Below are 24647 nucleotides of genomic sequence, written 5' to 3'. Positions count from 1 at the left end.
GCTGCCCGCTGAGCTGAGCCCTGGCCCTGCCGGGGACCTGTCCTCACTCTACACATGCAGGTCTCGGACCAGCCACTCCAGGCTGTGACAGACCCACAAACCCAGGCCCCCAGACCTCAGCTTGGGGCTAGTGAGCTCAGACCAGTGGCTAATGGTCAGGGGGGAGGAGAGGGGAGGGGAGAGGGCCGGGGGCCTCACAGGGCCTGCAGTGTGGTTCGGGGCGTCAAGGAGCACGAAGGAGGACCCCCCACGCCTACACTGCCCACGGGGTCTGCAGCCGAGTCCCAGGTGCCCGCTGTGTGGACAGTGAGTCGTTGGGACGGCCGTGCAAGGGGCTGTGCTCCCTCTCCCAGGTGAGGGACCCCGGGCACAGAGGGTCAGGGTCCAGCGGCCCAGAGGCAGCTTCCCTGGCCATCATCACCTTCCACCCCAACCCCCCCACGACATTCCTTTGGACTGAAGGCCAGACAGCCTCACGCCCCGTCACTACCTCACAGACACACACCCTCCAAGGCAGGTGACGTTGAAAGTGGAGAAACTGAGGGTCACAGGCCAGCACGGGGAGTGCAGGCCCCCCAACCTGGTTCTGTCTGACCTCCTGCCTCCTGACCCCCAGGTCCTGCCCGGGACATCGTTCACAGCTGCCCCAAACCCCTGCCTGTCTTGGGGGGGACAGATAACATGATGGAGAACAAGTTTATTTTGACGGGCCATAGATTTCCTCTAAGAGGAATTTGGAAAAAGACCTCCTAGAAAGGCGCGTGTGGACACAAAGGTAAGAGTGCGATGTAGGGGGCCTGTGTGGCCAGGTACCAGTGGCTCAGAGAGGCGGAGAAAGCCTTCAGTGAAGGAGGAGTCAGGAGGCTTGCCCCAGAGGAACTAGAGCATGAGAGAGACATCACTGAGAGGAAGGGAACCTGGCCTGTCAACTCCCCCACATGTGGGCTTTCTAGGAACCAGTCCCTGCTCCACAGGGAGCCACCTGCACAGCTCACAGCTGGACAGTGCAGCCTCCTCCAGCTTCCTCAGCAAAGCTCCCCGCACCCGACAAACGCTTCCTCTGAGTGGGTGACAGCCGTACACAGAGGCTGGCTTGCATTTCGGGGCCAGCAAGCGTGCAACTGAGGCCCCCCCGGCAGCAGCCCTGAGGCCCAGGACAGCAGGAGACACAGCCCTGCGAACTGTTAGCATCTTTGCGGGGGGCGGGGGGAAGTGTTAGACATATTTTATCTAGATTTCAGCTCCTTTGCTGATAAAAATGGGATCTTAGAAAACTAGAAATCAGAGGATATTGCCTTAGCATGAAATCCGTCTCAGTCCACGAGCAAGCATTATATTAAGCAGAGAAACACCGGGGGCATTGCCATCCGAGCCAGGTGCGGGCACTGATACGCAAAGCCACTGCTGCTATTTAATGTTACTCTGCAGGTTCTAGATGGCACAGATTGAAAACGAGGCTCCACAATTACCACAGTCCACAGACGATACAACTGTATACCTAGAAGACGCAAGGGAATTCACAAAGATGTATCACAATTAATGAGTTCAATCAAAGAGCTTGATAAAAGATAATTACATGAAAATCAATAGCCTTCCTGTATACCAGCAATAGATGGAAATGATCCAATTCGCAATGGAAAAAGAAAAAAAAAAATCCTTGAAATGGCCCTGCTTTAAAACAATGGGCGACCCCTATGAAAAATGTGTAGTAGCTTACTTAGCAACAGGAAAGCAGAATTAAATCAATCGGAAAACACACCATGTTCCTGGTAAATACTACAAATTGTGTCCATTTCTCCTTTAATTGGTTTCTAGGTTTAATTTAATGTCCATCAAATTTGCAAGGGATGTTTCTAACCTGACAAAACAATTCTAAAATTCAATTGAAGGAATAAACAGAGGTGACCAGCCAAGAAATTTTTGCAGAAGAATAACAGCGAAATGGGAAGTATCCAGCCAGATGTTTCAAAGTAGCACTATCCAAGAAATGTAACACGAATGCCACATGCAGTTAAAAAAAAAAAAGCAGGTGAAATTAACCTCAGCAGCATACTTTAATTAACCCAACAGAGCCAAACTATTATCCTTTTAACTTGTAATCAATACTTTAAAATTATCAATTAGATATTCCATATTCTTTTTTTTTTTTTTGGTACTAAGTCTTTGAACACTGGTGTGTATTTTACATTTGAGAGCACTTCTCAGTTCAGACCAGCCACATTTCAAATAGCCAATAGCCTCAAGTGGCCTGCAGCTACCACGGTGGACGGCTCAGCTGTCAAGTAGCCAACACATTAGATATTAGAGTTTAAAGCTCTGATAATGAACATAACTCGGTACCAGGACAAGAATAGACCGACAGAAAGAGAGGATTTATCTGTGATACCGGACCAGCGGGTTCATTTACAACTGACTGGAGACAGTGTGTGGCATAACTCATTTTGAAAATTATATATATTCTCAGCTCCTGAGCCCCTCTTTAATCACACTTTCAGAAGATCTGTCCCAACCAGACTGGCCGCCGCTGAGCCCTAGACATACCTTGCGTGAGACATAACTACACCTATTTGCCATGTGGCCCCCATCCCAGCTTTCAAAACAAAAATATCCAGGTTCAAAGAAGAATCCTTGAATGTTCTGCTCACAAAACCAGCAAGGGCCAGTCCCTCCAGTCTGAATGGCCCAGTCCCTGCTTCCTCAGCATGGGAGCGAACCACATGCTGGCTCTCAGATGGGCCCTGAAACCATTTGTAATATCATCACCATAATAAAACTATGTGTCCAGGACTCCAAGACACACATTTCTCACATTTACCATGTCCAAACTCAGGGTGAAATCAGTGGGTCTTATCCCAGCCGGCAGCCGGCAGCCGCCGTGAGGTGGCAGGTGTGGCCAGGCGCACACCGGCCCCACCATGGGGTTTCACACTGCCATCACTTCGCTTGGGTTACACGCAGGGTCAGCACTTCCTGTGTTTGAGACCCTTGCCGTCCAAAATGTCTTCGAGGAGTCACACGACGACGCAGAAAAATTACAGAGCGTGCGGACAGGCACAGAGATAACAGAGCGTGTAGCTGTGGCATCAGAGAAGAATGTCCCTGGAGAAATGATCATAACCCCATTCCTTTATCAAAGAGAGGTCGCCACCCAGAAGCAGATGAAGCCAGTCACATACTAAGTAAGCAGAGCGAGTGAGGCGGGAGAAACAGCCCACCTCTCGGAGCACCTCGGGGCAGAGTGGCTGCTGCCTACACCTGATGGGACTGCGGCTGAGGTGTCGTGGTGCGGTTCCACCGGGAGTGTCCCCTCTCTTGATGTGCCCTGTAACCGATGGCACCTTCAACGCAACGAAACACAGAAACGGCCAACATTTCCCAAACCCCGGGCCTGGGCTAAGTGCTCTGCCAGCACCCATCCTTCCAAAGCCCAGCGAGGCCGCAGTCCAAGGAACTGAGACCCCCAGGCTCAGGTTTTCCAGGCTGCCCAGCTGCGCAGGGCAAAGCTGGCCAGGAGACCCGGCAGCCTCCAGCTCACACAACGTCCGCTTACCACCGAAACGTGCAGGGCAGGGTGGGGCTGCGCAGAGCCTGCCTGAGCCTTGGTCCTGGACGCCAGAGTTCTCTCTGCCTCAGAGCGGAAGCTGTGCGCCCCACTCCACCGGCCACGGAGTAGACACGCAGGGTAATTGAAATTCATGGATGAGCCTGAGGAGCCAGCTCCAGGCTTGGTAATAACTTCTCCATATTAATGGCAGCGCCGCAGACCCGGTGGACAGCTGACATTTACTATGAGACACGCGCGGCAGAGCGAGAGGCTCCTACCTGGGCCCTCCCATTCCAGAATGCCCGCCAGTGAAGGAGGGAAGGGGAGGAAGGGTCCAAGGTGGGCTGGGGTCCTCCTCTCCCCTCAGCACCCCCACCCCATCTCAGTCTCCTCCCCTGCAGGAAACCCCTGCCAGGAACATACCGGACCACACATGCACACTCACACTCAAATGCACACACGCATATGCACAGATACCCACACACACACTCATATGCACACACATCACACTCATACAGATACGCATGCACACATTCCCACATACGCATACAGGAATGTGCCCACACACTCACACATACCGGTAGCCTGCTGTGTTCTGACAGCAACACAAAACCCCCAGCCTGCCCGAGTGCAGGAGGGCAGTAGGGGCAAGGAAGGACGCATCTACCCACCAGTGCAGCCCCAGGGTCCCAGGAGGGGCTCCCCGTATACTCGACCCTTCGAAATTCAGAGACCAGAGTAGGGAGGCCCCAGCCACAGCTCAGGCCACCACACAGCTGAGTGGACGCAGCAGGCCATAGGGCATCCTTGTGGCTCAGAACTGATGAGCTTTTCGATGACTCCTCCGCTCACGCTGGCTGTGGCACTTGTGGTCCTCACAAAGGACCCAGCCTTCCCCTACCCCCACCCCCGGTGCTGGGTCACTCCTCACTCACTAAGTGCTGGGGACACGGGGGGTGAGAAGCCAGGCTAGCCATCAGGCAGGGGGGACCTGGAAGGGGCCAGCACCTGCACGAGCAGCATCCTGCCACTGAGGAACCAATGCCAGAAGCACACAACCAATCAGTGGAGTCAGTGTTGGATGGCAATGTGACAGGATGGCCCAGAAAGAGCTGGCCTCCCTGCGCTCCGGCTCAGAGGTCAGGGACCAGCTATGCTGGCCTTCATGAGGGGCTGAGTCAGGTTACCATGCTCCTCCCCAGAGGATCCAAGAGGAGAGGTGACCCACACAGGGGAGCCCCACATATCCAAGTAACTTACTGGAGCCTCGGTTTCCTCATCTGTAAAATGGGGGGCAACGGTGGCTGGCACACAGGATGATTGCAGGGATTGGGTCCATGCAGTGAGCAGAGGTAGATCATATAGACCCTGATCTGATCGCCCCCTGCAGAGGGACAGCTGCTGGCTGCTGGGCATCCTCAGGAGCGTGGGTGCAGGACCCTCAGCTCATAGACAGAGAGGCAGGCAGAAAGCTGCTGCTCAGCCTTGGGAGGTGGTCCCAGCACCCCTGGCCCCCTGAACCTCATTCCAGGTCAGGGGTGGAGCATGTGACTCAGCCCAGAGCCAGTCAGCACAGGGCATTCCCAGGCCACAGTGATTGGCTATGGAGAGACTCCGTGACCCAAGCCCATCCAATCAGAGTGAAGCTCAGAACTGCAGCAGGAACCTCCAAAAAGTAGACTGCTTCCCTTCTGCACTTGGTTGTGCCTCGGGTGGTAAGGGGTGTGGGGGCAGCTGCAGCCTCCGGTCCGCCAGGGAACAGTCACGGAGCGGTGGGAGCTGGGTGAGCAGGGTGCAAAGGACACCACTCCACCCCTGAACTACCTATCCAATCCCACCAGTCCCCAGATGCCTTTTATGGGGGATAAAATACACATAAAATATACCATCTTAACCATTTCTAAGCGTACAGGTCAGTGGTATCAAATATGTTCATAACGCTGTGCAATGATCACCACCATCCATCTCCAGAACTCCTTCCTTCTGCTAAAACTGAAACTCTGTACCTGTGAATCAGCTCCCCATCCCCCTCCTCCAGCACCTGACAACCACCACTCCACCCGCTGTCTCTAAGATTCTGGCTACCCTAGGCGCCTTCAAATGCCTTACTTGCTGAAGCCTGGGGAGTCTGGGTTTCAGACCACAGGTGTGTATACCTCATTCTGAGGGGCTATGGGCGGCGGCTTTCCCACCTCTAGCACAAATCCCCGACCAGCCAGCCTTCTCCACCATGGCAGCCACAGGTCAGCGCACCTGAGAAGTCCCTTCCCTGCCCACAGATTGCACTCAGTGAGAAGTGGTGATGAGGCTGGCCAGGAGGTTGTGGCTGCCCCAGAAAGGGGCAGGGGCAGCTGCGATGAAGGAAGGCAGCAAGTTCTCCAAGACAGCCCCTGCCTGCTGGGAGCCCCCACCTAACGACCCTGCTGCTGGCGCAGCCCCCAACATTTCCACATCAGCCTCTGGAAGTCTGGTCAGGGGACCACAGGGCCCACTGGGTTCCCACTGGATCCATCTCCCTGTGCAATAGCAAGACTCAGAAATGCAGCTTCTCTGAAGAAACATCTGAGGGTACAGTAGCAAGGAGCCTGTGGTCCTGAGGGACAACAATCTATAAAGGGAGGCAGGGCATAGACTGGCCAGGGTCCCCATCTCTCCCTCCATCAACCTGGTCCCTTCAGTTGGTCCCCATTTGGCCCCTAAGACACCTGGAGTTGCCCTAAAAGGGTCCCAGAAATGGCTGATCCAGCCTCACTTGCCACCTGGGTGAACTAAGGCTCATGGCAGGAGGATCTGCCCAGGGCTTCATGGGGACCTGCCAGAGCCTGGCCGAAGGTCTCCTTACCGGCCCTCCAAAACTCCCTCCCAGCAGGTCCAAAGGGGCTTCCCTCTCTTACTTAGTTTCATTTAGACCAGGGGTTTTGAACTCAGGTTGCATGAACTCCGAGTTCGGGGCAAGAAAACCGTGCAAAACCACATGCATGCACAAGTGCTTTCCTGCGGGAAAAGAGGTGGGGCCTTTGGCCATTCTCCAAGGGGGCCTGCGGTTCTCCATCCTGGGGTCTGCAGCAAACGAGACAAGGAGAGGTGGGCCAGCCCCAGTATGGGGGGCACAGGGTCTTGGGGATGAGTCCCCCACTCTTCCCTGTACAGTAGCAGGATGCTGGGCCACCACACTCCCCGAGCATGCTCATTTCACGGCTCCCAGCGGAGCCCCACCCAGTGGAGCTGGGCCCTGCAGACATAGCCACGTACAAGCTGCCTGTGAAGCGTGGATGCAACACGGCACGTGAGTGTCCGGGACAGCGTCCCGGGTGGAGTGCCATGTAGCTGAGATCTACAGATTGAGTCAGGTAAAGAGGGAAGGATAAGAGTGGTCGGGGTGAGGGCACAGCCTGTGCAAAGGCCCTAAGATGGGAGTGCCCAGTGTTGGAGGCATGAGGGACACACAGTGACAGACAAGACTGGCGGTTACTAGGTCAGGCCATGGGGAGCCCTGTATGCCAGGACGGTGGGTCTGAATTTTTTTTCCAGGTTTGGATTTTTTTTTTTTATGGGGAATAAGAACTATTGAAAGGTCTTAAGCAAAGGAGTGACATGATTTAATGTGTGGTTTATAAAAATCAGTCTGGCAGCTGTGTGGGGAAAGAGCTGCTCCGATTTGGAGAGGCTGAGGGTCACAGGAGCGAAAGACAGGGCTTGGAGTCAGGCGTGGTGGAGCGATGGGAACGGGGGTGACGTCCAGAGATGTCCAAGATGATGACCAGCTGGAGGTGGGGGTCGTGGAGAGGGAGGGGAGGGGGCGATCCTGGGATTCCTGCCCAAGTGAAGGGTGAGGTCTGGGGGAGAGTGGAGAGATCCGCATTCCATCTCAGAAGCATGGGGGGGCCCAAGGAAGGAGCCCGGGAGGCAGCTGGGCAGGCAGGTCTGGGTGGAGTGTGGCGGCCCAGCACGCTGCTCCTCCCTCTTGTTTTTATCATAAAACCTCAATCCATTCCAGAGTTTGGGGATCTGACCCTCACACTCAGCCCCAAATGTGAGGTAAGCAAGAGCCTCGGGCCAGGCCCACATCACAGCGATTGATTTAAAGATGGGCCTGTAACCCAAGCAGTGCCCATCAGAAGCCTTCCCAGGATTCTAGCAGGAACCATCCAGAAAGGAGTGCTCTCCATTTCCAAGAGACTACAACCATGGAAGGCAAGTTATGTCAGGAGCTGCCGATGGACCCTTCCATGGGGAGGGCCATCCTGAGATGAACACAGACACTGGCAGAGCTGAAAGGCAGAAGACATGTTCTGAAACCAGCCCCAAGCCCCTTGATCCAGCCATGCCTGAAGCTGAAACTCCTCAGGACCTCAAAGATAACTGGGCCCATGACATCCTGTGTTTGTTGCATCCCTTGTAAGTTGGTTCTTTGTCACTTAAGCTGAATGAGTCTTAAACAACAAGGAGAGTAAGCCATGGAGGAGGCTGAGGCCACCATGGGCACCTGCATAGCATGCCAAGAGCAGGGGCCAAGCAAGTGCTCCTCTGACCTGAGAAGCCCCGACACCCAGGGAACCCGGACATTCCCGCAGCCCCTCTTCAGTGTTCCTAGACCTTTTCATTGCCCTCCAGGCAGGGCCAAGGCAGGGTGAGACAAAGGAAGACCCTACAAGGGGCAGCTGCAAGTCCCATACACTCCTTACCCCAGCCCCACAGCCCAAGTGTATTGCACCTGCCCCCCCAACTCTAGCACCTGAACCAGCTGGAGCCCAGGGTGTGGCTGCGAAGAGAGCAGCTTTGTTAGGAAAAATGAAACTCAACTCGGTCCCTTAGGTCAGCAAATGACTTCTCTCTGAGGCCCTTAGTGACTTTTACTGCCCATCAAGACTGGACAGAGTAGGCACCTGGCCAGGACGGCAGCCCAGCAGGGGAGCCCCATCCCACAAGGCAGCAGCCCTTGGGCTCCTCTGAACCCCCTTCTCTGAACTGCCGCACAGAGTCACCCCCCAGCCTAAGGAGGCGTCACTGATGGATGGCCATGCTGACCGGTGACGTCCCCTGAGCTGCACCGAACAGAGGAGGTGGAGGTGGGCCAGGGTACTTCCATCCTCCTGGAGCCTCCACGGCCATCGTCCAGCCATGAGGACTCAGGCCACCTTAAAGGAGCTGCAGCCCTGAGCAGGTCAGCAGCGAGTCACCAAGCCACTCGGCCATGAGACCTGCGCCCAGCCCCCACTCACTGACACTGACAACAGTCTAGGCCCCTGACTGAGAAGGTCTCCAGGAGTCAAAATAGAAAAGGTAAAACATTTCCTCATGTTTTAAAGAAATGCATTTCTTCATTTTTATTCTTTTTGTTGGCACACAAAGAAGGCAGTGAGATGTAGTGAGCGTGGTCTTGGGACCAAACAGGCGTTTAAGTACTGCAAAGCCCGAAGCAAGTTATATCGGCTTTTGGAGCCTCGGTTTATTCATCTGAAGAATGGGGATAATATTAGCCGTACTCCATAGGGTGTTGTGAGGATTAATCAAGCTGATTTAGCATAAGGTACTCAGCAGAAAGCCTGGCACGTAACAGGGGCACAGTAAACTATGATGTACTGTTATTACTTTTTATGTCAACAGGCTTCTCATTGGGTTTTCACTGAGCATGTAAGAATGATGTGACATTCGAAATGAAGTAAGCCAAAAAGAGAAAGAAAAGTACCATATGATATCACTCAATGTGGAGTCTAAAAAGGAAATAAGAAGACACTAATAAACTCTTCTACAAAACAGAAACAGATTCGCAGACATAGTGAACAGTTTTATGGTTCCTGGGGTGAGAGGGGGAGGGATAAATTTGGGAGTTTGAAATTTGCAAATATTATTAACTACTATATATAAAAATAGATAAACAAATTTCTTCTGTACAGCACAGGGAACTATACTCAATATCTTGTAACAACCTTTCATCAAAAGGAATATGAAAATGAATATATATATGACGGGAAAATTACGCTGTACAACCAGAAATTGACACATTGTAACTGACTATACTCCAATTTAAAAAAAAATGTGAAATTAGCACACCTATCATGTACCGAGAGGTACTAGAAAAGTCTTCCGTAGCAATGAGATATACAAGAATCCTTTGTTAAGCCTTATTTTCTCACACATCGTGAAAAGGCAAACTTTAACCTTTCCCTGTGAGTTTGATGAACAATATCTGTCTAAAGGCTGTAAAGAACCTGGAAACCACATCTAGCAGCCTCTCTGGAAATAAAGTGCACGCTGTATCTTATGAAGCACATCTTTATGTGGCATTTCCTGAGTCTGCACCTTGACCGATTCTCATAGAATTTGCACCATGGCAGGCCCAGGTCCCAACCTCATATCACTTTAGGGAGCAGCACCCCTTGCACCCTTGATCCATGGGATTCTGCAAACACCATGTCCTGATTCTCATGGGGGCATCTGATCCCAGCCTGCCTAGAGTGATCCCCAGGACTCAGCTGGAATTATCAGAAAGAGATGTCAGCCGGCACTGCTGGGGCCCCTTGACTCACCAGAGAAGGACTCCACCTGAGAACAAAGCCAACACACAAGGAGGCAGAGGCAAGAGACAGCAAGGGTCCTTAGGACCTGGCGGGAGCACCTGGATCCAGCCATGCCTGAAGACTGATCATTATGTGAGCTGATAACTTCCCGTTTCTGTTCAATCTAAATTGACCAGAGTTTTCTTTCGCTTGTGACTGAAAGGATCTGAGAATAAGAATCCCCTCATGCTAAATAAAAAACAAAGCTTCCACAGAAAATAAAGCTTCCGTTAAGGTAGAGAAACAAACTCAGTGCCAAGCAAGTAAGTGAACAAATATGTGTCCCAGGCTAGGGGCAGGACAATAGGCCTGAAAGAGCCTATGGCTCTCAGAAGAGGCATAACTTAAGCTACAGGACCACAAGGCCACAATCCTGCTCCGTGGTTTCTCTGCACATCTTCCAGGAAGGCTAGTTCCACATGTTCTGCAAAGGGGTCCCGTGGTCCCATCTGTGTGAGCAGTGCTGCATTACACAGAGTTTGAGGGGTTTCTTTATTACAGAGCTTCTCAGAGATCCTTGTGGGCCTCCTTGAGTCTCCCAGGCTGAAAGCAAGGTGCAGCGTTTCCCACACCGCTTGTGGATTGAACCCCACTTGCTCGGAGCAACTTGTGGTGCAGTCTTGTGGAACTCCTTGGCAGAAATGGGGCTGCAAAGCCTCACTTCTCAGAGGGAAGCCTGAGGCCCAGGAGCAATCAGCCTGGGAGCTCAACCCCCACCCCCGGACATGCAGACTCAACACCTGCATTTTAACAAGATCCCTGGGGACTTGCACACACACCACAGCCTGACATACCTGCTTCAGTGTGTTTCACTGTCTACAAAGCAAGAGCAGGAGCTGCAGAAAAGGGGCTGTGTGGCATCGTTGCTGGGAGGGTGAGGTGCACATAGCCACGTAAGGACTGTTGAGCGGGAGTGCACAGGGATTACGGCCTCTGTTACCATGTCTCAGGATTTTCTACCTGCCCAGACTTAGGAGCATCATGGCAGAAGGGTCTGGACAGAACCAGGTCAGACTCCTGCCACCACGGGCTGTGTGGCCTTGGGCAAGTCATTCAACCTTCCAGAGCTTCAGCTGCCCAACTGGGAACCAGGAATGAAGAACCCTCCTCTGCAGGGTCACTGTAAAGACCAGAAACATGATGTTTAAACCCCAGGCCCTTAGCAAATGGGCCTATCACTGATGCACAGAGAGACTAAAAGGGCTAAGGAATTAATTGGTATAAAATCAGAACAGACACACACATCAAAAAGGAAGAAAGGAAAGGGTGAGAGGGAGGGAGAGAGGGAGAGAGAGAGAAAGGGAAGAATGAAGGAAGGGAGGAAAGAAAGGGAAAGAGAGAAATAGAGAAAGAAAAGGAAGGAAGGAAGAAAGGAAGAAAAGAAAGGAAAGAAAGAAAGAAAGAAAGAAAGAAAGAAAGAAAGAAAGAAAGAAAGAAAGAAAGAAAGAAAGAAAGAAAGAAAGAAAGAGAAAGAAAGAAAGAAAGAAAGAAAGGAAGGAAGGAAGGAAGGAAGGAAGGAAGGAAGGAAGGAAGAAGGAAAGAAGGAAAGAAAGAAGGAAAGAAAGGAAGGGGCAGGTATAGCTCAGTGGTAGGGCACATGCTTATTAGCATGCATGAGGTCCTGGGTTCAATCCCTAGTACCTCCACTAACAACAACAACAAAAATAACTTTTAAAAAAGAAAGAAAGAAAAGGAAAAATGAGATGAAAAAGACCCCAGCCCCTCTTCCAACTCCGGTCTTCTCTCCAGCTCTGTCTTGCACTTCTGCTGGTGTGTGTCCGGGACATGTGACATCTCACCGTGCCCATCCCAACCAAGCCGATGTACAGCTGGTACTCTCTGCACACCCTCTCCCCTCTGCACCTTTGCCCTCTGGCAATTCATTCTTCAAATAGTCCCCAGGAGCATGCTCTCAGAGCCCTGACCGGAGTGGGCCTCAGCCCATCAGCTGAGCAGTGTGTCCCAAGTGGCACCAGACCAGCCACATCTCTGTCCAGTCCGGAGGACAAATGCGCAAGGAGCTGCTGGCTGAACAAACAGATCACAGAAGGAACAGACGAATGAATGATACACTGACAAAGGCTCCCTGAAATGCACTCCATCAAGAATTACTTAGCACACAGGAGCTGGCCCACCAACAGACTCCTCCATGCCCACTCCCCGGGCCCCAGCTCAGCCCCACTGCACACCCCCTCAGTCCCCAGCACCAGTTTCCTTTTATTTAGGAAATTCACCTCCAGGGTAAAATGAGATACACCTGTGAAACCCGGTACATCCTCAGAGACAACAGAGATATAAAGGGCTGCCCCACGTTAACCCAGCTCCTCCAAGGACATTTATAGTTGTTTGCGACACGCCCAGGTTCCAACTAGATCCAGCCAAAGGCAGTGATTTTCCGAAGAAGCAACAAGTGACATTTCCTGTGTCTCCATAAAAAGAACGCCAGTGGTTGCGGGACTCTGCTGTGATTGCTGGCTCTGCAGCCTGCAGGGCGAGCCTGAGGACGGGGGCTCGGGGCCAGCAGCGCTGGGAGGGCGGCCACTCGCTCAGAGCAGCAGTTAGAGCGGAACCCAGGGTGGGCGGCCTCAGCTGTCTGGCGGGCACAGCCAGCCTGACCACCGCACACCCAATCCAAAATAGAAAGCTGCAGTGGCTTCTGCCGCGTGCCAGGCCCCAGGGCAACCAGACAGAGCACCGCCAATGTCAGCCTCCTCCCTGAGCATCGATCCAGGCTTCCTCCAAGGGCCCCTTATGCCCAGCCATGGTCCCTCTAGGCCCCCAGATGCAGAACTTCCCAGGGCTTTGGTCACACTGGGTGGCCCAGGCAATCCCAGAAGGGACCCCCTCTCCAGTCTCTCCTGTCCTCCAGGGGCTGCCCACGGACACCAGAGCCCGCATTTCCAAATACTCCCCTTGGCTCAAAATAGAGGGAAAACCGACTTTTCAAATAACCAACCAGCTGAAGTTCCACAGGAAACCACAGCATAAAAATCAGTGGTTCCTGGTCAGCCAGGGGACAGAGGGATCATTGGGCACTTCAGCATCACTGCCTGCTCCCTAGGCTGGCACCACTAGCACGCACAAAAACAAGACCGGCTGCCAGCACGTGTGCCCCCACACACATATCACACACGCTAAAATGCATAGCAACACGCTGCACAGACACCAACACCCAAATGAGCAGACACCTGCAGGTACACACATGGACTAAACACAATGGCACATTCACACGTGCACACAGGTGCACAGGTACCCAGACACGAGTACGCGCCAGCACTCCAACACATACGTGCAGATGCACACACTCAGAGATACACAATCACCTGGATGCTACGCCAAGATCTGTGCCTGCAGGCATGAGGGAGACCACTCTGCTACTTGATAAGCACTTTGGAAACGTGGCCCTCCCCCTGCATAAATCACCCTCTAGAACCAATCAAAACAACCTGCCTTCCAGCCAGCCCCTTAAGTCCTGGCCCAGCGGTCTCTAAGCATCGTGGTGCAAAGACGGTCCTCCGTACAGGTCGTGCCCTCCGAGGGGACTCCCAGATAACAGGCTTCCAAAACCCACGGGAGGGCAATGGACAGGAAGGAGGGAGAGAAGTGCGTACTCACCAGCCCGTCGCAGTTGCTGAGCGCCACGGAGGAGGCTTCAGCCAGGCCGGCCACGTCTCCGACATAGAGGCAGGTTCCAAGCAGCGGCTCCACCCGGGTAGCACCCGACTCGCCCTGCCACTCCACCGTGGCCCCGGGCGCCACGAGGCGGGCGTTGGGCCGCAGCCGCAGGTGCAGGTCTCGGCCGAAGACCGTGACATTGTAGAAGAGGCGGCCGCCAGGGTCCTCCTCACTGCCTCCAGGGAAGCCCGGGGTCTGCACTGTGGCGGCCCTGCGGGTCCGTACCCCAGCCTGGGCCGTCGCCGCCGACACCACGTGGGACACCAAACGGCCCTGGGCGTCAGTGCGCACCGGCACCGCCAGGATGCGCTCAGCTCCGTGCCCCAGGGGCCCGCCTGCAAAGGGAAGGGGCGTTAGACCCGCAGAGACCTCAGAGCCCCGGAGCCCCGGCGCCGAGTCCAGCATCCCCCCAAGCCCTGCCCCCACTGCGAAGGGAAGGGCATTCCACTAGGCAACCCCCAGAAACTAGTCTGCACCTCCCCGGCCTTCTTCCAAAAGGGAAAGAGCGTTAACAGGGCCACCACTCCGGAGCCCCGCCACCCCCAGGCTGACCCCCTCTGGGACCCTGCCAACCCAGGACTCTGCCTCCTGCCCCGTTCTGGGTTGGGGCTCCGAAGCTTTTCACAGTCCCCCAGGGGGCAGCCCGTCAGAGCGTCCCCCGCCCCTTGAACCTACCGTCCTTGGCAGGACGTGGGACTGCTCCGAAGCCATTCCCCGTTGACCTCCTACCCGTGCGCCTCTACCTCTCAGCGGCCCTTGCCGCCCGAGTGCCCTCACCGCTTGCCTCCGGAGCGGCGAGGACTCGGCTCCCCCGGACACGGGCGGCCTGTCCTCCGTGTCTAGCTCGGGGTCTGTCCGCTGCCAGTCCCCCTTCCCGCGCGCCCGAGGACAGGGAGGGGTGGAGCAGGGTCCTTCAGATCTTGGAGGATTCCCTCCGGGGCGCCCCAACCAATCCTCAGGGCCCAAGGAGGCGCGCTCGGCACCCGGCTCCTCCCGAGCGTCCCCGGACGCAAGCCCGGGCGCCGCCTCGCCCTGGCTCCCCCGGACCCGCTGGGGCTTGGCGCTGCGCTCTCCGCCGCGGGGCTTTCCCGGCCCTCGGTCTCCATCCTCGGCGTCCCGGGAGCCGCAAGCGCTCCGAGGCTCCCCCCGGCCCATGACGCCCGGGTGCGCCGCGGGGCTCCCCCTGCGCGACCGACCCGGCCCTGAAGTTGGCCAACTTGGCCCCGGGCGGGGAGCGCGGAGTTTGCCCAAGTCGGGCTGGACGACGCCTGGGGAGGGGGCGGTGGGGCATGCGGGCCGGGGAGGAGCCCGGCCGGCTGGGGTCGCGGGGCTTGGGGGCCGGGCCGCACCTACCTGGGGGGTCGGCGGCGGCGGCGAGCCCGGCGTCCGCGGGCAGCGGCGGCAGCAGGAGCGGCGGCAGTAGCAGTAGCAGCAGCGCGGGGCAGAGCAGGCGGCGAGCGGCTCCCGCCGGCGGATCCATGGCAGCCGGACCGCAGCCGGGGCCCCGCACTCGCAGCCGGCGCGAAAGTTCCCCGCGCGCCGCCCAGCCCACATCTGGGGGCAGCTGGAGCCGCCCGCAGCTGCAGCACCGCAGGGCGCGGGGCGGAGGAGGCGAGGCGCGGAGGGGAGGGCGGGGGAGCGCGGAGGGGAGGCGGGGAGAGGGAAGGAGCGAGCGAGCGAGGGAGGCGGGAGGGAGGGAGAAGGAGAGCGAGGGGGAGGGCGGGGACGGCGGGCGCCTCAGCCTGCGGTGACCCGGCGCTTCTTGGCGCGGCCGCCGCCGCCGCCGCTGCCGCCACCGCCGCCACCGCCCGCTCCCCTCCTCGCGCCGTCGCCGCCGCGGTTCCCGGCTCGTAGCGAAGCAGAGACACCCCGAGGCGGCGGCAGAGAAGCGCCGCGGGCCGGGCCGGGGGAGCCCTGCCGCCGGCCACCCTCGGTGCGCCCCGCGCCCTCGTGGCGCGCAACCTCGGAGGTGCGGCGCCCGCCCGCCCATCCCCACCCAAAGAGTCCTCGGGACACCCAGGACCCAACCGTCAGCCCTGGGGTGCGGGAGGCCGCCTCGCCCTCTCTATGCGCCCTGGGCCAAGTCGGGGCACAGGCTGGGAAGGGGTGGGGAGGCCGATTACCGGGCCACGGGGCTGAGCTGGGCCTTTGACCAGGTGGAGACCCCTGAGACGGGAAGATAGTTTTACAGGAGCGGGCGTGCACCGCAGGAGCCACCCCAAAGATCAACTTTTACCCTTACAGAGTGAGGCAAGGTTCCCTCAGTCCCAACTCCTCCTTGCCTGAAGTCACTGCCCCTCTCCATGTGCCTCCCCACCCCTCCATTGCTGCCCCTGAGCACAGTCTCATCCACGTAGACCTGGGCCCTGCCTGCTGGAACTCGGTCAGATTGCCTCCCTCACCTCTCCCGGATCCTGCATGGGCATTCTAGACTCCTGGCCTTTGCACTCCCCCAGGCTCTGCCTGAAACAGTGTCTATAGGCTCTGCCCACCTTTTCCAACTCTGCATCCAAGGCATCCCTCTCCATTCTGGAGCCAGGTTGCTGTCAAAGTCCATTCCCAGCCAGAATCCCTCCTCCCCAGCACAGTCCTCATCCTCCCACCGCCTGGAGTCACTGCCCTACCAGGCATGCTGTCCCCTAGCACAGTGACCTTCCCTCACCAGGTCCCCCCTGGGAACCCACTCCCAAGCATGTGTCTGCAGGAACACCTCTGCTACATGACCCCAGACTTCAGCCTCACTTCCCCAGAGGATGGACACCTGTTCCTCTGGATATCATTCACGCTGCCCCAGGCCTCTGTGACCAGGACTTTGGGGTTGGCCTTGGTCAGGCAGGGCCTGATGACTCAGGTTCCTCCCTGCCCGCCAGGAGAGCCCCATCTTATGGGGAAAACACATGACTTGGACAGCTTGCTCTAGCTGTGATCATATCCTCAGTTCCATCATTTTCAAGACCCTGACGGCTTTCACCTGGAAGCTGCCCTCTGTGTCACCTGAGGGTGCCCAAGACAAGATCCAGCCCCCAGGCATTTGTGGTCAACATTAAAAATGGTGAAATTTCACATGAGAATTTAGACTGTTGAATTCTCTTGAGGAATTGGAAGGTGTGGCCACCCCAGGCCTGCACATTTCTGTTTATCAGCCATTAAATGGGGCACATGCCCTGCAGTTTGCCACAGGTCCCCTTTCCCTACCCCCAGCAGGCATCCACTTTTCTGACCTCTGATGACACAGCTAGTTCTTGAGAAAGTGGTTGGTCACTGTATGGGAAGAGATGACTCCCAAGCCAGGGATCCTGGAAGGCTTCCCGTAAGAAGTGGTATGGGTTGAATCCTGAAGGCTGAGGGAGCCAGGCAGCCCAGAGTTGGGTCCAGCTAGGTGCTGTCTTGGAACCCATGACACTCTTCCATTCTTCCTTCCCCCTGTGTTTGTCCTGTTTTCATCCTCCTCAAAAGATGCATGAGACCCAATGAACCTACTTCAAGGGTGAAGTCCTACGACCTCACTCACTTCCCTGCCAGGTTTATGGTCATTACCATAATCCTCCCACTGCCATTATTTCTTTATACAGTACTTGATCATGTACTTAAGTTTTCAAAAGAGACTTTAAATCACCCGCATAAACGGAGAAGCCAACATCTCGCCACAAATCAAAGATAGCTGCTAAAAACACATACATGAAACAAACAAAAAAAAACTGTTACCAAATTCTAAATACTGCTGCCTGCAAAAGACACTGAGGCTGACACTGATTCACCAGTATGGGGAAAGCGGTAAGACGGACAAGCCGAGACGGAGCCCTGTCCTTTGATGCGATCAGAAGTTTAAGGAGAATTGAGAAGGAACGACTCTCTCACTTTGTGAATCAATGATATTTTCTGACTGGTCCTCGTAACTAAATTATCTGGCACACTTTAGAAAACCAACTCTAGGATTTTTTTTTTTTTTTTTTTGGAAAGAGGCTTTGTCTCTCTGACACTCTTGAGACACTCCTGGCAGTTATTTCTTCCCACATCGCCCCCAGCTTCTTGGGGCTCCACCCAGACACAGACCTCTTGTGAGTGGGAGGCAGACCGCTGCCCTTGACCAGCTCATCCTTTAGTCCCCACAGTGACACCCCCTAGGCTGAGTGGATGAATCAGTCACACATGCGTTGAAACTTACAGTTGAAGCCTCCATGTAGGGGGTCCTTGGGAACCCATCCCAGCTTCCTGGTCACTTGTCCTCAGCTAAAAAAAAAAAAAAAAAGGCACCTCCTACTTCTTCAAACCTCCATGGTTCAGATCTCTCCTCTTCCTTCCTCTTCTGGAAAATGCTGCCCCACCCACTGGTACTTGCCTCTCCCTCTAGTCCCCCCACCTTCTGCTCCAGGAATCCCCAGTATTTCTTCATTCAAGTCTACTTTTTCAGTCTAGATCCCGAAGACAAACCAAGCACCACAGGGTCAACTCAGCTGGAGCACCTATTTAGTACGTGTCATGTATGTTTATTTTTAGTTGAACTTGAATGTCTTTAGGTCTGACTTACATTCTCCTGCTTGACACAGTCCCCACCACTCCCTATTGTCCTACACCGGCTCACAATTGTTACTGTCCTGGGCAGCGTTGCAGCCTTGATCTAGAACAGCCCCATGCTGTTGGGGAAGGGATGAGAACAACTTCAATCCCTTTAAAATCTTCCCAACAGCGTGAGGTGCAGAAGGGGATGGGGGACCTTTGCTGGTCATCTTGAGTGTCCCAAATCACCGCACGTGCCTCAGAGCAGTGGCATTAAGAAAGGAGAGGGTCTTGCTCTGTACCCACCCAGCTCTGGGGTGGGAGCAATACCCTGCCTTATTCTGAAGAGGAGGGGAGGGGCTCTCAGCTCCACCTCTGACTTCCAGGCCACATGTGCCAGCACAGACTTCATCAGAGCCATTCCTGTCCCCTGGTGGCCACGCAGAAACCAGGAGTGCTTCTGCCCTTTGACGAGGTCACCATCCTTGGCAGGCCCTGCCCGCACTGCAGGCTCCAAGCAGATGGAGGCAGTGAGGTTCTGCCGTCCTCCCTCCCGACAAGCAAGCTCCCAGGGGCTGTGGGAGGGATCTAGATTGCCCAGTCCTCTGGGGACCCGTAGGCAGGGTATAACAAGCCATGAGGACTTGGTGACCTTGTCAGAGGGCCTCTGAAGACAGCAGTTCTGTCCCCCTCTGCTGCTGGCAGTGGCCCCGTCAGATGCTCAGGCAGCATTCTGGCCAGGAGCGGCCTTGGTAAGCAATATGTCAGGGGAATACTAATTAAACAGAACATGGCGGCCAGGTGGCCTTTGGGGGCGTGGTTCTGGCAGTTTCTTGAGCTTCCCTACCCCCCCCCCCCGCCCCATGCACACTCACACACCCTGTCAGGGAGCTGTGTCAGGCAAAGGAGGAAATGTAGGTGGTGCCCAGGCAGCAACTTTTTTCATTGCCGTGTTCTACACCAAGGTGTCCCACCACCAGTGCCATCAGTTCTGCCTGGAAGTGAAAAGCAAGGTGCTTGAAGTTTGGAGGCGTGGGGATCCAGGCTCAGTCAACACTTCTCCATAGAGGCACCAGCTGGAGGCTCAGACTCCATCTAAGCAGCAACGATCCGGTGAAGGATGAGAGCTCAGTGCCCACCTGTGATTTCCTCACGTGCTCCACCGAGCAGAGAGGCAGCAAGGCCCAAGACTTTTCAAGGGAAGGTCTGGGTGTGGCAGGTACTGATGTCCTGGGCCCACTTGGATCAGGGTCTAGGTCAGGTCTAGGACACAGAGGTCAGAGGGCCATTTGGTCCAGCCCCTCCATCTGAGAAAGACCTCTGGGTCTCTTAAGATGTCCCTGGCTGCTAACACAGTCCGCCTAAACCATAAGGAAATGCACAATCTGTGCACCGGGAAGTCCTCAGGTGCGGCGGCTCCGGAGCTCAGCCCTCCACCTGGGCTGTCGTCTTTGCCCCTGGCCAGGCAGCAGGACGGTCAAACCACATGCAGGTGTCCTCCTCTCTCCCAGATGGGCTGGCTGACTCCCCCTCTGGTCTGGGGGCCAAGGCTGGGTCACCTGCCTGGCACTGAACCAGCTGCCAGCTGGAGGGTGGGGAGTGGGCGTGTTTCTGGGACAAGCCTGGATTAGCCCTCTGGGGCAGAATGCATGTTAGAGGTCATGTTAGAGGGCCCCAAGGCCCCCCCAGCACTTTGCTTGCCTTTGTTTCCAAATGAGAGCACAGCACAGCCCCAGGCTTGCCCCTGCCCGGTGAAAGGTGCTCCTCACTGGACTTCTTGTTACGTCCCCCTCCCAGACCACAGCGTCTGCAGAGCGCCACAGGTGGCCCTGGCCAGTGCCTTGCTAGACCCCTGGGTCCCTGGCCTCTAGGCCTTTATTCTCTCTAGATCGCCGTCCCTTTGTGCCAAATTCCTTCCACTGCAGTCCTGCCCAGTCCTGCAGGGTTCACGGCATCTAGGGTGTGGACCTTAAAGAGGCCAAAGCTTCTGGCTGGAGCTGGCAGGAGCACTAACCATGGAATCCAAAGGCCCAGACGCAGTGGGAAGAAACTGGATGCAGAGCTGAGGGCCTTTGGCCTTCAGTGCAGCCCCTGGGGGCTCCATGGGGGTCCTCTGCTCCTCCAGCGGGTGCCACCCAAGTCCCTATCGATAGTGGGAAGGTCCTTCTTGGCTGTCTCCCTCCCAGCAGATCCAGGTGGTCCCTCGTCTGCAGAAATGCTGAGACCCGACACAAAGTCCCCAGAGTATTTAAAGGGGAGCTCATGGAGGAGCGGGTCACCTCTGCTCCCTGCAGAATAGCGTCCCGTCTTCTGATCATCCCCCAAAAATTAAAACTATACCTATATCTTGTGTGCAATGCTTTAAAGTTTTTTTGAGGGGGGTGGGAATAAATTTTCCCGTGCAGGGCTCTCTGCTGATTCGGCTCTAGGCAGCCCCGTGGAGGAGAAGGCCTTGCCCTTCGCACTGTCCTACTGTCCTCAAGGTCTCTGGCTACTCCTCAGAGTCAGTCTCGATGGATGCCACTCTGTCTCCACAGACATGACTCCGCTTCAGCTATGTCCCTGGTCCCACTCATCCTGGGCAGTCCCAGTCATCCCCATGAGTTCAGGAGTGTACGCAGCCAGGACCATTCCCAGCCAGGAGACCCCCCCCCCGGCCATGTCCATTCTACCCTGTACATGAGGTAACCCCCAGGCACCTCCATCAGGGAGGCTCAGAGCCCCAGCTCCTCACGGGCCCCACCTCCACTCCACCCCCACCCTTGCTCTAGTCCTCCTGGGCTCACATCTGGCATCTCTTGCCTGGGCCCCGGGATCATCGAGGCCCCTCCCTTCCCCCACAACAAAGTGGTCACTGGCTCCATCTACCCTCTCATTACGAAGAGGGACCTGCCCCTCTTCCCTGCCACTCCCACTAGTACCGCCCGGTCACCTCCCCCAGGCACAGCGGCAGCACCCACGTGATCAGCCCAGCCTGGAACTGAGCGATGACACTAGTGACATTCTCTCTGGATGGTCAGACAGGGCGTCTCCGGCAGCCCGCACACACTGATCACAATCACGCACTTGTCAATGCAGGGCGGGCGTGCGCAGCCCGAACACCTGCTGGAAGCCGAAAGCACGAGTGCTGCTTTGGAATAACGAGGCAGATCTCCTAATGAGAGCATTGTCTCCCCAGCCCTGTCAGTGCCGCCGTCCTGGGCAGGGGGCCTTGCTCCGCGGGGCTGGCTGGGAGGGGAATTACTCACAGCGACCCAGCATAGATGATTTCAACTCCTTGTGGCGGCCCTAAGACAGGCTGCTTGGGCTCCGTCAGTCACTGTCCAGTCACGTGGCCTTGAGAAACTTATTTAACCTCCCCGTGCCCCGGTTTCTCAAACTGAATAACGGGCCGAGTAATATCACCGACTTCACAGGGTGACTTGGAGAATCAAATGACTGAACACCTGTGAAGCCCTCCAGGTGCAGCTAGTTTTGTGCTCCGTCACCCCCGGGCCCAGCTGTACATAGGTCAGTGTTGCTCTATAGATGCAAAGCTGTATTCATTGGAAATTTTCCCAAGGATCTTGACCATGTGCTTTTTCCACATCGTCACTGCTTTTAGAACTAAACTCTGGCTGGACTGCGGGACATGGGTGGCTGGGATGCCAGGGTTGAAAGTGGCTGAGGGCTTGCAGGAAATACTGAGCGTGACAAAACACAACCTGCCACAGTAGTAGGTGCTCAGTAAATATTTGCAGAGTGATTTAAAAAAATAAGATAAATGTCAAAGACAGATGCCCTGAAGAAAATAAAGAGGCTTATGATAGAGAATGCATGGGACAAAGGAGAGGAAGGTGGGGGAAGATTTAGGCTAAAAGCTGATCAGAGAGAAGTTACCAGGGAATGGGTAGTCTATGCGATAAGCATCTCAAGTAGAAAGACCAGTACGTGCAAAGGTCCTGAGGCAGGAAAGAGCTTTTACTGCTTCAGGGAAACAAAGAGCAGTGAAGCCAATGGGTGGTGGAAGAGGGAAGTGAGGGAGGTAACCAGGGTATCACAGATGAGGCAGGGCCTTGCAGGCCCCAAAGTTGTGCTTTGTTCTAAGTGGAGGATTTACTCAGGAGAATGATGCAAGAGCATGGTCACCTCAAAATGCTGGGAACTGGGGGCCCTCAGCAGGACACTGGTCAGGGGCTTCCTGGATCCCTTCTCAGAAGGATCACACATACCGGTGTCCCACCACCATCCCCCATATGCCCTGGTCAAAGATGACTGGCCAAGCTGGGCCCCATGGCTTCCTCTTTCCAGTGAAAACACTGGGGTCAATGTGCCCTTGGGAAGCACCTACTACGTGCCAGCCTGTGTTTTGTTAAATCACAGCATTTCCTGCAAGCCTGCAGCTCAATTGGTGATTCGGCAAAGCTCTTAGCTGAACTGCGTCCCTTGATCCACACAACATCCCACCAGGTGGAAATGCAACTTTCTCTCCTTCAGATGAAGAAACTGAGGCTCAGAGATGGTCCCCCAGCAGGGATGGAGCCGGCCAGAGCTCACGACGCACCCTGGAACCAGAGCACGCACACCCACGGTGAGCTTCTCTGGGCGCTTCTCTGAGGACTTTGGGGTGTGGACCCAAGCATCCTTCCTTTTCTAAAGCAGTGGAGTCATGAAGTCAAGCACCATGACCAATGCATCAAGGGCTGCAAACTGGCCGCCCAAGGGGTTTTGTCAGCTCAAATTATTTGCTAAGATTTTTCAAAAATCAAAAGATTTTCCATGAAAATAATGCATCTCCACCTTCTCTTGGAGGAAAAAAAAAAAAAAGCAAGCACATCTGGCCACGCTGGGCCTCCTGGACCACAGGCAGCCGTGAGTGGGATCTGAAGGACGGCTTGGCCTTTAGATGCTGCCCTGACCCTCGTGGTCCCCGCCCGGCTGGCTCGGCCCGGAGGCCATCACGGCCTCCCCCCAGCACTGCAGGGCCCACCTCTGGCTTCTTCAGATGGGAAGGCTCGAACAAGGGCCTCTGCCCTCAGGTGGCCTCTGCGTGGCCTGTGAGGTGCTGGCAGCCTGGGAGGGGCAGCTCTCGTGCCTTTGCAGGCCCCAGCCCAACCCCAGGCTTCCCTGCTCTCTCACTCAGGACCTCCTCAAGGGCCTCAGGTTACTGGAATTTCCAAGATGCTCCTTTTCATGGCCCCCACATGGCACCAGCGGGCCCCTACTGCCCACCAAGCGATCATGTTCCCTAGCTGAGAACTCAGGGCCCTCCAAAGGTGAATCCGAAAGAGCAGGCTGCTGCCAGAAGCAGGGGTGGAGGGGACATGGGGGTGCGGGATAGGGGAGACCCACAGGAGAACCGCCACATCCAGGTCTGGGCACTTGTCAGCAAGTTCATATGAATGGAAAGCAGGAAGCCCATGCAGGGCACCCGTCAGACAACTGTTCCGGGAGGCAGGGGTTCACCTGCACGTGCGCGTGCACACCCCCCCACACACACACACCCACACACACACACACCTCCCCACCCCCACCCCCACCCACACACACACACCTACACCCACACCCACACCCACACTGACACACACACACCCCCACACACACCCCCACACACCCACACTGACACACACACGCACACACCATGCCGCATGCGTGCAGTGACTCTCAAACAAGCACACAGATGCACGCTGCCCCAGACACGCAGACAGAGCTCCAGAGCCACGCAGCACCTCGGCCTCTCTAATTGCATTTCTCAAAATGAGAAAGAGTAAATCAGATGAGCCGGGCAGCACTGTTCCCCCAGGGCGACTCCCATCTGCCACCTAAACGCCCGCAGCAGCCGGGCAGCCCGAGTTCTCAGCGGAGCCCTGACCTCCTTGCACCCTCCTCGGGGTCTGCCCCGCAAGCCGTCCCCAGCCATGAGCAGCCTATGGGCTCAGCCGCATCCTGGCTGTGACGGCCGTGGACGGGAGCTGCCAGCTCACCCAGGGGTTGTGGTGATGGTGGGAGTCACTGGCCTGCTTGCCGGGGCAGCCAAAGCCCCCATCTGGCTTCACCTGGAGCACAGGACCCCAAATTCTCCCCATCATTACTGAGCCCAATGGCCCTGCCCCATGTCTCGGGGCATATCTGAACCCTATGCCAAGGGATGGGGTTCACAGCTTCACAGAGGGGCTCCCCTTCCCCACGGGGCTGTATTGTGGTGTCCATCCTCCTCCTGACCTGCTCTGCACACTCTCTGATGGGGAGACCCTCATGGGCCAGACTATTTATTCCACACGCATCTCAGACTGAGCCCAGACAGAAGGTCACTGCTGGCCATAATGCTGTCTTCAGTTTTTGAGCAGGCAAACCACATTATCAGCCACCTTGTTATACCTGAGGTCAACTGA

At 55.7% G+C, this 24647-nt stretch overlaps 1 protein-coding gene and 1 non-coding gene across 3 annotated transcripts in view; one reads left to right on the top strand and one right to left on the bottom strand.

The window, feature by feature from the left end:
* Positions 1 to 15409, bottom strand: part of ADAMTS2 (ADAM metallopeptidase with thrombospondin type 1 motif 2) — a 205018-nt gene extending 189609 nt beyond the window's left edge. Inside the window, exons 1-2 of one of the 2 annotated variants that reach the window (XM_074350140.1) lie at positions 15133 to 15409; positions 13720 to 14114 (exon numbers count right to left, since the gene is read on the bottom strand). In XM_074350140.1, coding sequence (XP_074206241.1) covers positions 13720 to 14114; positions 15133 to 15259 — 522 coding nt within the window. In that variant the 5' untranslated portion in view covers positions 15260 to 15409. The remainder of the gene's footprint in view (positions 1 to 13719; positions 14115 to 15132) is intronic. The other variant, XM_074350139.1, reaches the window with a different exon arrangement.
* On the top strand, positions 11675 to 11750 carry TRNAN-AUU (transfer RNA asparagine (anticodon AUU)). Its single transcript is given in 2 exon segments — positions 11675 to 11711; positions 11715 to 11750. It is a non-coding gene; the product is annotated as a tRNA-Asn (tRNA).
* Positions 15410 to 24647: the final 9238 nt, after the last annotated feature.

The sequence above is a fragment of the Camelus bactrianus genome, chromosome 22 (genome assembly GCF_048773025.1).
Source record: "Camelus bactrianus isolate YW-2024 breed Bactrian camel chromosome 22, ASM4877302v1, whole genome shotgun sequence".
NCBI lineage: Eukaryota > Metazoa > Chordata > Mammalia > Artiodactyla > Camelidae > Camelus > Camelus bactrianus.
Note: the sequence above shows the minus strand (reverse complement) of the source record. Positions and strands in the feature narration are given on the sequence as shown.